The following is an 11951-nucleotide window of genomic DNA, read 5'->3' as shown; positions in this document are numbered from 1 at the left end:
TGTGAGTGATTCAGTAATACAATGTTATAAATGAACTTAAGTGTATTACACCAAACAACTCTATGCAGAAATAAATGTGTTCCATTTATAGGAGTAACAAAGTTTTTACAGTTCCGTCTCTCCTTTTCCACCTATATAGTAAGTGTATTAAGCTATCTCATTTTCATTTTCTATTTGCATCTTTTGACAATGGAACGCTCTTGACTTGAATCGAAATGAAAATGGCCGACTGTCTATTCAAAGCGGCTTTCTGTCAAAATAACTAGAATAATTAGAATTACGCGTATGCTATAAATGCATCATTAGTTTATTTCAAATGTAGTATTTTATATGTTAGACCTAATGAATTTGTTTAACAGCGTCTCGGATGTTGTAAATCCCGTTCAGCAAAGGTCATTTACACCTTTGCAGTTTGCTTCGTGTCGTGCATATTGAGGCTCGGCCGAGGACGTGCTGCTTACGGCTCACCATGAGCGAAGAAGGAAGCGATGGGTCGCCACCGCGACCCGTGAGACGTAAAATCCATTCAGTGGTACTGATGTCGTCTTCAGAGTCCGAGAGCGACGAGAGCATCGTCGCAGTGTCGACACGTAGAAAGAGGATGAGGGTGATTATTGTGGTCTCAATAGCTTGGTGATTGTTATTGTTGGGGAAACCGATACTGATAATGGGTGGTGTTGCAGGTAATTAGTGACGACGGCGCGAGCAGCAGCGGCAGCTCGGTGGTGCTAGGGGGCTCGCGACGCCGCACGCTGCCCGCGCTGCGGGACTCGGACACCGACAGCGACACGTCGGGCTGGGCCACCGACCACTCGGACGCTGCAAAGCCCACGGTCGCGCCTCTCCCCTTGAAGCCAAGCTCTGGGTTTGCATCGGACAGCTCGGAGGGAAATTCGGACAAATGTTCTATCTGTTTGTTAAGATTTAAAGAACAAGAGGTGGGCACACCTCAAAATTGTGAACATATATTCTGCCTGGACTGTATTACAGAGTGGTCTAAGAATGTGAACACTTGTCCAGTGGACAGAATAACATTCAATTCTATTGTGGTGAGAGTATGTGCAGGTGGTCGTGTGTTGCGTACTGAGCCTGTGGTAGTGCAACGCCGCCCCTCCGTGGAGATGATGGTGGTGGAGGACCCTACTGCCTGTGAGGTTAGTATCTAATGAATGTGTGCATAATTGTACCAAATTGATTAGATTTAAAATAATTCCTTTTTAATATTTTGTGGTTATTTTATTTTGTAGTTATTATGAATTTATATTTTGAGATGAGACATTTGAGAAACTGAACATTATGAATTGGAAAGTACTGAAATTTAAATATGTAATTAATCAGCATGCTATATTCTGATTAATTTGTTGGTCCCGGTTATATGCTCTAAAAACACCTCCAACCTGCAGTGGAGTAGTGTGGTGGAGTCCACACCCCCATTTAGGTTGATTCAGGGGAGGTCTGTGCCAAGTAGTAGGATGTATATATGCTATATTCTGCAAGGTTTAGCTACCGTATTTACTGATACCTGTAGGATATTTAATTTCTAGTAATGTTTTGTATGTATGGTTTTAGATATGTGGGGATACAGACAGTGAAGAGACAATGTTGCTGTGTGATAGGTGTGACCTTGGTTACCACATGGACTGCCTTTCCCCACCACTCACTCAGGTAAACTGAACTCACAACTAAATTCATATGAAATCTCTTACTATAAATGACATTACTCTTATTTACTATGTCTTTGTCTAATCCAGGTGCCTTTGGACCACTGGCTCTGTCCACGCTGTCATAGCATTCATGATACATTCACGGATCTCCCTTTGGAGGAGCTAGAGGACCTGTTCAATGATGTCGCAGACATGGAGCTGCCCCAAGGCCCTCGACCCGTTCCTCTGCGGGAAGTTCCTCGTAACGTCAGGAGATCCGCTAGAAACCAGGTGGCCGAACCATCATCCTCGAGCGCTCACAGATTAAGTAGCAATTCAGACATCGGACCTTCAACTTCACAAGGATCACGAGCAACCACAATATCAAGAAGCGGGAGCAATCGCACAAACACCAGGAAAAGGACCACCGGGACACATCGCAGGAAGTATAAGAGGAGGAGAACAAAGACCGTCATAATTGAATATGAAGTGGAAGAAAATGGAAAGTTCCCTGTCAGGAAAACTGTGAGAAGGAAGTTGAAGAAAAGAAAGGTTGATATTTTGCATCTATTGTTTTTAAAACAATTATCATTAAATTACAGTCCGAAATGAACGTTGGAACCTTACGTTGCAGAGTCGCAAGCGCCAGCCGGCGCCGCGCACGGCGGCGCGGCGCTCGCACGTGCGCGGCTGCGTGCGCGCCCGCCTGGCGGCGCTGGCGCCCGCCGCCGCGCCCGTGCCGCTGGCCGGGCGGCGCCAGCGCGCCGGGGTACCCGCGCTCAGCCTGTTCGGCGACGCCCACCGGCTCGACTACTTCTCCGAGGAAGAGCAGGACGCGTCGGAGGGCGCGGCCGTCGCCGTCGCCCGCCGCCCGACGCCGAGCATCCTCAGTACCTACAGACAGGTAGGAGGCCGTCCAAAATTCGTGACGATTCCGAGCGGAGACGAACGAACGAACCGATATCGAAATTTCGTTTCCAGGCGAGAAGAAAGATGATCTCGATCCCGTCCCCGCCGCACGCGAGCGCCGCGCCGGACATCCTCTCGGGCATCCTCGAGAGCCAGACGCTGCTGCACTCTAAAAGGTCGATCGTGTCGATCTCCGTCGACGGCCAGGTGGACATCAAGCTCGAGAAGCGGCCGCCGAAGGTTCCGGGCGCGAGGAAGGAGGGCGGCGACGGCGGCGGGCCGCGGGCCGACCCGCTGCGGGCGGCGGGCGGGCCGGCGGGCGCGCGCCAGGTGCCGGCGCACGGCGGGCGCGGCGGCGGCTGGGGCGGCGGCTACCGCGGCCGCGTGCCGCCCGCCGCGCCGCAGCAGCACTACGCGCCCGCGCCCCGCGCGCCGCCCGCGCCCCGCCCCGGCGCCGGCGACGACTACTCCCGCCACGGCCCGCTCCACTACTCGCCGCTCGACGACGCGCCCTACGACAGGTCGCGCAGGCCGCCCGAGAACGGTCGCGGGCAAAACTTTCCGAACCGGCGGCCGGACCGGAACAGGTACGGGAACGGCCCGCCGGACCAGAATAGGTACGGGAACGCGCCGCCGGAAATGAACAGGTTCGGCGACGTGCCGCCGGATCAAAATCGATTCGGAAACGGCCCTCCGGAACACAACAGATATGGCAACGGTCCGCCGGAGCAAAACAGATTCGGTAACGGCCCCCCGGAGCAAAACAGATTCGGTAACGGCCCCCCGGAGCAAAACAGATTCGGTAACGGCCCCCCGGAGCAAAACAGATTCGGTAACGGGCCCCCGGAGCAAAACAGATTCGGAAACGGCCCGCCGCAGCAGAACAGATTTGGAGCGGAGCAGAATAGAGGTCCGCAGTCGTGGCGCGCGTACGGCACGCCGGAGCCGCGGCGCTCGGAGCCGTTGACGTCCCCGGCGCCCGGGCCCGCGCGGCACTCGTTCGGCTTCGAAAACCCACTGGACATGCGCACGGCGCCCCCGGCCGCGCCCCCGCCTTCGACGCAGGCCTCGGCCCCGGTCACTCGCGAGTACGCCCCGCTACCGCGCCCGCCTATGCCGCCCATGTTCAAGTACGACAGGCCCGATCTCGACAATACGGAAGACGAGGAGAACGACAACTCTGCGCTCGTCATCGACACGGACAAGTACGACCCGATGGACCCGACCAACGACGACGACAGCCCAGACGAGGCGGCCGCGCCCGCCGCTGGCGTGACCCCCGCTGTGGACGCGGCCCCCGCGACTACGGCCCCCGCGCCGCTGGGCGCCGGCGGGCTGGCGGCCTCGAGCGCCGCGGCGCCCGCGCTGCTGGGCGCCGGCGGGCTGGCGGCGGGCGTGCTGCAGTCGGCCGTGCGCCAGGTGCTGGCGGAGCACGCGGCCGCCGCAGCCGCCGCGCTCAGCGACACGGACGACGACGGCGACTGCCCCAACTTCGCCATCTACTCCGCCACCAGCGTGCACATCGCCAGCGACGCGGCCGGGCCCGCGCCCCCCGCGCCCGCCGCGCCGTCCCCCGGCGACGAGGAGCTGGTGCAGCGAGAGGACACTCCCCCCCCCACCCCCCACCGCCCCGCCGCGCCGCGCCCGCGCGAGGACGAGTACAACGAGAAAGTGTCCAAGAGGTGTCCCATTACGACGAACACGCGCAACCCTATTAAGATAAAGCTCAACACGCCGTCGTTGATCAAACGGCAGGTGAGCCTCTACGACGAGGAGGACGCGTTGGTGGACGAAACTGGAGAGGAAGCGGAGGAGGTGGCGGAGAAGACGGAATCCCCGGATCGCGTGAAGTCGCCGCCCGCGGACCTGACGCCGGAACAAAGCGCCGCAGCCCCGGCTGAGGAGACAGTCGTACCCGATTCTACTGAAGACACTGAAGATAAAGATGCGGACGACGACGACGATAAGGTGGAAACGGACAGAGACGCCACCCCCGAACTGGAGGACGAGCCGGCGACCCCGGAGATGGAGGGCGACGCCACGCCGGCGCGGGACGAGCGCCCGGCCCCCGCCGCGGAGGCCGGGGGCGGCGGCGCCGGCGACAGCGACGCCCGGGACGACGACGAGCCGCCCTCCGGCGACGACCGCTCCGACCACGAGCCCGAACTCGCGCTCTCCTCTAAAGACGATAAAGCGGAATGCGTCGACGATGCCATCGAAAAGATGACGGAATCCATTAGCGAGACCGAGGACGAGAGGAGCTACACGCCCTGCCTCGACGAGAACAAGTCCAAGGACACCTCGCTGGAGACCGAGAAGGAGAAGGGCATAGAGGGCCTCGACACCGAGATGATATCCGAGGAGGAGGGCAACGACATGTTCTCGGACGAGGAGCAGAGGCCGCCTTCCGCGTCGGCCTCCGCCCCGCCGCGCCGCGCCGACGACGACAGCAAGCGCAAGAAGAAGAAAGACTCCAAGAAAGAGGGCAAGGACAAGAAAGGCAAAAACAAAAAGGGCGACGTCGCGTTCAAGAAGCTCAGCAAGAACGGCAAGGAGCGGAACTACCGCGACAAGGACAAGAAGAAGGAGCGGCGCGACTCCGCCGACGCGGCCGAGCGCAAGCTGCGGCGCAAGGAGAAGCGCAAGGACCTCGAGCGCTACGACGTGCGCACCGTCGTCACCGAGAAGCGCAAGCGCGTCAAGGACGCCTTCGGCCGCGACGTGTCCCCGCGGCGCTCCGCCTCCGAGCCGGGCTCCGCCTCCCCGCGCTCCGCCTCCCCGCGCCGCCGCCGCCGCAGCCCCGCCGACCGCGCCCGCCGCTCCGTCTCGCCGCGGAGGAAGTCCCTCTCCCCCCGCAGGAGGTCCATCACCCCGAGGAGAAAGTCGATCACGCCGCGGAGGAAGTCCATCTCGCCGCGGAGGACGTCCGTGTCGCCGAGAAGAAAGTCCATCTCACCGCGAAGGAAATCGATATCGCCGAGGAGAAAGTCGCTGTCTCCGCGGCGCAAGTCCCCGTCCCCGCGGCGGCGCTCCGCGTCGCGCGGCCGCAAGCCGTCGCCGGCGCGGCGCCGCCGCTCGGCGTCCCGCGGCCGCAAGCGGCGCCGCTCGCCCAGCCGCAGCCCCAAGCCCGCCAAGCCCAAGAAGAAGAAGCGCGCGCGCTCCGAGCGGCCCTCGCCGCGCCGCCGCTCGCCGCCGCGCAAGGCGCCCAAGCGGCGCCGCGCCCGCCGCAGCCGCTCCGCCTCGGCCGCCGCGCCCGCCGCCTGGTCGCCCGCGCAGCTGTCGGCGCCGCCCTCGCCGCGCACGCCGCCGCCCGCGCCGCCCGCGCCGCGCCACCACCGCCGCGACCCCGAGCGCCGCCACCGCCGCGGCAAGTCCTCCGGGCCCTCCAAGGAGGTGTTCACGTCCGGCGACAACATCCTCGTCAGCGTCAGCTTCAAGGACCAGGAGCGCGACCGCGACGCCGGCGAGAAGCGCAAGCGGCGCGAGGCGAAGCGCGACAAGCGGCGGAAACGCCGCCGGCCGACCGCCGCCGCCGCCGAGGTGGAGACGGCCAAGCCGGTGGCCATCATCGACCTCGAGCGTTCGCCGTTCCGCGAGATCACGCCGTCACCCAAGAACGTGATCGTGCTGAGCGACAGCGACCACGGCGAGGCGGAGGGCGCCCGCGCGGCGGCGGCGGCGGCGGCGCCCGAGGCCCCCGAGCACCACGTGGGCCCCAAGACGCCGCCCGAGCCGGCCGCGCCGCCCGTCAAGTTCTCGCTGCCCGCCAAGCCGGCGCCGGCCGCGCGCGCCGCCAACCCGCTGCGCGACGACGAGCGGCCCGACGAGGCCCGCGGGCCCAGCACGCCGCCCGACTCGCCCGACGCCTACGACCCCTTCGAGCCCACCCGCTCCGCCTCCGCCTCGCCCGCGCCCGCCGCCGCGCCCGCCAGCCCGCCGCGCCCGCACATCACGCTCGAGGGCGCGCAGAAGACCAACATGTCCGCCGACGACGTCATCGACCGCCGCCCGATCTCGCCGATCGAGAAGGTGATGGCGCTGCTGCAGTCCACGCGCGACGTGTCCCCGGAGCCGCCGCCGGGCGACCCGGGCGCGGCGCCGCCCGAGCCGGCCCCGGCGCCGGCGCCCGCCCCCGCGCCCGCCTCGGCGCCCGCCCCCGCCCCCGCGCCCGCGCCCCCCCCGCCGGCGGCGCCGCCGCGCATCGTGCTGCCGTCGCCGACGCGCTCGCAGCCGCCGAAGCTGTTCCTGGCGAAGCCGTCCCCGATCAAATCGAACCCGGTGAAGCCGATGCAGGCGACCAAGATCTCGCGGCTGCCGCTGCCCACCGCGCGGCGCGACCTCGACGGGGACGATTCGCCCTACTCGCCGGGCTCGAGCGACTTCGGCGACTTGTTCGAGCCCCCGGGCTCCGCCCCCACCGGCAAGTCCGGCAAGCGGGACACATTCGACTCGCTCTTCGACAAGCCCCCCAAGGGACGCAAGAACAAGTCCTCCGCAGCGAAGGTGCCCGTCAAACTTAACCGGAAGAAAGGTGACTTATTTGACATTCGAATACATTTCTACAATATAGACACATTCCCGATATATTATGTAACTCCATCGTTTGTATCGACAGGCAACAAAACACAGGTGGGAGTCAAAATAGACGAAGACAACCTGAAGATACTGGATGACCTGCCCAGCTCCGCGGTCGAGATGCAAGTCAAGAGCAAAGTAAGCGTACGTTATAATTCAGTAGCCTCGTTAGTGTCGTGTGTGTAGTGCGGTGTGTGTTTCGCACAAGGTGACGTGGTGTCGTGTCTGTTGCAGTTCCTCAAAAAGCTGAACCGGCAGGAGCGCGTGGTGGAGGAGGTGAAGCTCGTGCTGAAGCCGCACTACAACAAGAAGCACGTCACCAAGGACGAGTACAAGGATATCCTGCGACGCTGCGTGCCCAAGGTATACATACAATACTCTCCGCGCACTTAATTTTTCCCCAAATACTAATTTGAAATATGTACTGTTAAGGTGATTCGTTTTCCATACAAAAGTTGATGCAGTGCTACAGGAAAACGGATAGAGGAATATTGTTATAAAACCGATAAATAGTAATATTTTGGTGTATTATTTTCGCAAACTAACAAAAATTTAGGGTCCGAATACGAGAAGTACCATATTTCAGACTCTCAATTTTGATCAATTCTACATTTGTAGTGGTGCAGATTACAGTGTATTTGCTGAGCGTGTAGAGGTGTCAATGTTAGTTTGTGTGCGTGATAGTTTTTTTTTTCTAAAGGCTTTGACTACTTGACAAGTGTAATAGAATGTCAGTGACAATTTATAAAGAGATTTTGTATGAAGAGAATAAATATAAATAAAAAACTAAAAATACTACAATCTGAGAAAAGGAATATTGGAAAAATATTTTTGTAATAACGTATCTTATTTAAACATTTTTAAATAATGGGTAAATACCGTGTTTTAAAAGAGGACATATATTATTATAAAAAATCAATACATAAAATGAAATGGCTGTATGGGCATAGTTCCCTTTGCGTTACCCTTCGGGGAAAACCAAATCAAAAAAGAAGTTGTTGCATTTGCCGGCCTAAATAGTAGTCATTTATAATTAATTGTTTTTCCATCCAACATACAGATTTATTTATATTCTCTTTGTCGCGGACTTTTTGGTGGGACCGGGAACGGGAAGGTTGCTTTCTTCATTGAATAATCTAAATAATCAATACGAAGTGGTGTTTTGTGGTTAATGATCACATTAGTCGGAAAACATTCCCGATAGTATTATTAAATCGGAATATTCAATAAACAAAGTGTACCTATCTATTTTCGCTTTGCGCCAACAAGCCGCTTACTTCGTTTGGGGTTCGGAGTAGGAGTCTGCTCCGAGGGTGGGGGCTTAGGTTTCATCATTTCATTAATCATCATCAAGAAAAAAAAACACAAGACATGGCTGTATGTTCATAGTTCCCTTTGCCTTGCCCTTTGGGAAAAAAAATAAGATAAATTTTGAAATTCTTATGTATAATAAACAAACATCACAGACATCATGACAGATCTAAAACTAAATAAAATCTTTTTTCTTTTTTCTATTTGACTTATTTATGAATTTTAATCAAGAAAACGTGATAATAAGTTCGACAGCAACCAGTTCAGGTCCCCGAAACAGCCCATTTCAGGCCGCGTATATATGGAAATACTACTTCAATACGTCCCAGCCTCGTCTTTTTTTAACGTCCTCGTTATAAAAAGACGTCCTAACCTGAACTAACTAACCTAACAATAAACACCACGCGTAAATATATGTCCAGAAATGCGCTGTGAGTCGTCTGGACTGGGCGCGAAAACAACATAGAATTCGATTAGGTGCTAAGTGTCCCGCATGCTATCACCAGGGGCCTGTTTTATAAAACTTACAATTGTAAATTACCATGACAATTTGGTGTTCATTACGTAGCTAATATGAAACTGCAAAATATTCGTGATCACACACTCCGCAATGTACCTCAAATTGTCATTGTAATTTACAATTGTAAGTTTTATTAAACAGGCCCCAGCTGTCACTGACATACGTATGAAGTCCCGCGGATTTTATTGGAACTAAATGACAAGTCATAATAATTATATGCGGATACTGCGACATCAGCGCCGTGCTTGCGGGACGTCCTGAAGCGCTATTACATCTTTCAAACGCGATGCGACAAAGTTTTAACCTACGCAATTTAGGAAAAATCTACCTTATTATTACTGTACTGTGATCGTTATTTGTAAAATCATACAATACATATACACAATTCTTTATACACAATATAATTATTATGACATATTGTGGACTTTTCGGTAGACCTACAAAAAAGGAACAATTCAACCATACGTTGTTTTGTTATATCTCAATGGGCTCAGGCAGCGTTTTCGCCGAAAGCTCCAAGTCGGCTATATTTGTAACGATAATTATGTTTGACATTCATCATCATTTTTGAACCATTTTATACAAAAAAAATACTTGTATAAATTATAAACCCTAAAGCACGCCCATGAATCACTCTACTCATTGGTGAAAACCGTATGAAAATCCGTTCAGTAGTTTTTTAGTTAGCCGCATGTTCACTGATGCGATTAATGCCTGTTAGAATTTTACAAAATAAAAAATACGGAAATTACGGAAGGTACTTTAGTGCAAAGTAAATTATTGTATACTTAATTATAATATTATTGGTAAAAGTGATACTTTTTGAAAATTCCGTAACAAATAGACGGGTTCGCCAAATTCAATTGTAAAAAAAAATACAAAAAGTAAAAACAATTAAAACCTGCAGTTGGGTTTGAACCGTGAACCTTAAGAATGGCGGCTACTGCTTTACCAAATGCGCCATTTAGAAGTTAGAAGTAGACTTCAAATTATGCATCTCTTTTAATAGCTAACCTAGTTCGCATGTGTGTGTGACAGCTTCGTGTTTGTACACAAATTGAAATGACACCAACTTTTGATGCAATGTTTCAATATGATATCTTCAGTAAATACTTCAAAATTGTAGCTTAACTTAAAGATAATGTATGTAAGATTTCGCCACCTAACATTTCACTGGGTCAGAACTCAACACTAAACGAATAAATGGAAAAAAATACGAAAACTGCAGAAGTAACGCCATCTACTGACGCAGCGTTACCTAGCTGACTGAAACACATCACCTTAACAAACTCTACAATAAAACGTAAATATTAGTCACATACCCAGTTTTGTATTACAATAATTGACACTCTTACGACGAATACAAATTATTATTATGTACTACAAATTATATTAAGTAATATAAAGTCCAATGCAGCAACTAGATTTCCAGTTTACGCTTCTCACAAAAAAATTCGTCTTCACTTATTTTTTGTTTTCCTTCGAAATCCAGACGAAAACACCCGCCAAAACTTTTTTTTTTTAAAGTGACGTTACGTTCCTTTCTTGAAATTGTCAACAATGCAGAGTTAAAAATGTCCAGCATTATGTCGAGCTACAGCTAGAATTATATTCGGAAGTATATCTCAGTCGCTAAACAATGGAAATATTTATGAAATCACGGCTGCGGTTTATAATCCTGCCTCCGGATTTTCGGAAAACGAAATATGCATATCAATGGGGAATCTTTTCAAAATCGGGTATTCATTTTGTAAGGATACTTAGCTTTTAAGATAATCACTTTATTTTCTATTACAACCTAAAATTTCACACTTTAGCATTGTTAATGTTTTGTTATTAGGATTTATGAGAAAATTAGAAATATATACCACCTTTCGTAAAAAATCTTAAAAACAACCTTATATTGTCGTAGACTCCTATTTGAAAAAACTTTAATAGCGATTATCTCAGTATCTTCACAAAATAAATCTCAGAGTTTGAACCGTGAAAAGATTCCCCGTCGATCTGTATATTTCATTTTCTGAAAATCCGGACGCAGGATATGAGACTTTTACCCAGATAATAAATAAAGAGCGGCCGAGTACATGGCAGAATAGAAAACTCCTAATTCCTTTATCCCGCGTTACTATTTTCCAGTTTCTTAAAAAAAAACTTTTAAGTTTCGAACACATAACACAAATACTGGCGGGAAATCACATATTTATTTTTACATTTTATAATTATTTTGTGTTAATTATAAAATGTCTGTTTTGTACGTTATTTATTTTTTCAAACAGGAATATTAATTTCTGATTTTAAAAAATCGTTTTTTTTTATCTGCGTTTTATCTGGAAGACGGTTTTAAGTTTTTTAAAACTTAGCCGTGTCCATAAAACTATACATTGTTGTCTTTCCAACACTACGATGCCCGTTGCAGATCTGTCACAACAAATCTGGGGAGATCAACCCGGCCAAGATCCAGGCGCTTGTGGAGGCCTACGTGAAGAAGATCCGCAAGAAGCATAAGCTAGGGCTCGCGTAGCGCGCGCGCGGGGCCGCTCCCTGCGCCCCTTGGCCGCCCCGCGCCGGCGCCACGGAGTCTCCGGCCCTCGCCGCCGCGGTGCCTCCACCCCTCGTGGCCGCGGAGCCTCCGCCCCTCGCCGCCGCCGCCGAGGAGCCTCCGCCCCTCGCCGCCGCCGCCGAGGAGCCTCTGCCCCTCGCCGCCGCCGCCGAGGAGCCTCCGCCCCTCGCCGCCGCCGCCGAGGAGCCTCCGCCCCTCGCCGCCGCCGCCGCGGAGCCTCCGCCCCTCGCCTGCACGCCGCAGCGCGCGCACCCTCCGCCTCGGCCGCCGCCGCACTTAGACCATTACAGATGTTCTATCAGATTATTATAATTGTAATTTATCTACGGACAATGTATTTTACTTGAGCGTTTTATTTAAATAATATAGATTAAATCATGAATGATTTAGTGATTGAGAATCTGTTTTTTTCATCGAGCCTCTCCACTTTTGT

At 53.1% G+C, this 11951-nt stretch overlaps 1 protein-coding gene across 1 annotated transcript; it reads left to right on the top strand.

Moving 5' to 3' along the window:
* The first annotated feature begins 225 nt into the window (after positions 1–225).
* On the top strand, positions 226–11918 carry LOC126371579 (PHD and RING finger domain-containing protein 1). The gene is made up of 9 exons (XM_050016901.1): positions 226–607; positions 684–1154; positions 1570–1665; positions 1752–2195; positions 2278–2547; positions 2625–7083; positions 7168–7265; positions 7362–7490; positions 11375–11918. Exons 1-9 carry the CDS (start codon positions 470–472, stop codon positions 11477–11479), a joined length of 6210 nt encoding a protein of 2069 aa, XP_049872858.1. The 5' UTR covers positions 226–469; the 3' UTR covers positions 11480–11918.
* The last annotated feature ends 33 nt before the right edge of the window (positions 11919–11951 follow it).

The sequence above is a fragment of the Pectinophora gossypiella genome, chromosome 12, assembly GCF_024362695.1.
Source record: "Pectinophora gossypiella chromosome 12, ilPecGoss1.1, whole genome shotgun sequence".
Lineage (NCBI taxonomy): Eukaryota > Metazoa > Arthropoda > Insecta > Lepidoptera > Gelechiidae > Pectinophora > Pectinophora gossypiella.
This window is presented reverse-complemented; position numbering and strand designations above follow the sequence as displayed.

Coding starts and splice junctions, on each gene's coding strand:
- LOC126371579 (XM_050016901.1), top strand. CDS start 470: ATGAGCGAAGAAGGAAGCGATGGGTCGCCACCGCGACCCGTGAGACGT. Junction 1,666..1,751: donor TTTCCCCACCACTCACTCAG/GTAAACTGAACT, acceptor TGTCTAATCCAG/GTGCCTTTGGACCACTGGCT. Junction 2,196..2,277: donor GGAAGTTGAAGAAAAGAAAG/GTTGATATTTTG, acceptor CTTACGTTGCAG/AGTCGCAAGCGCCAGCCGGC.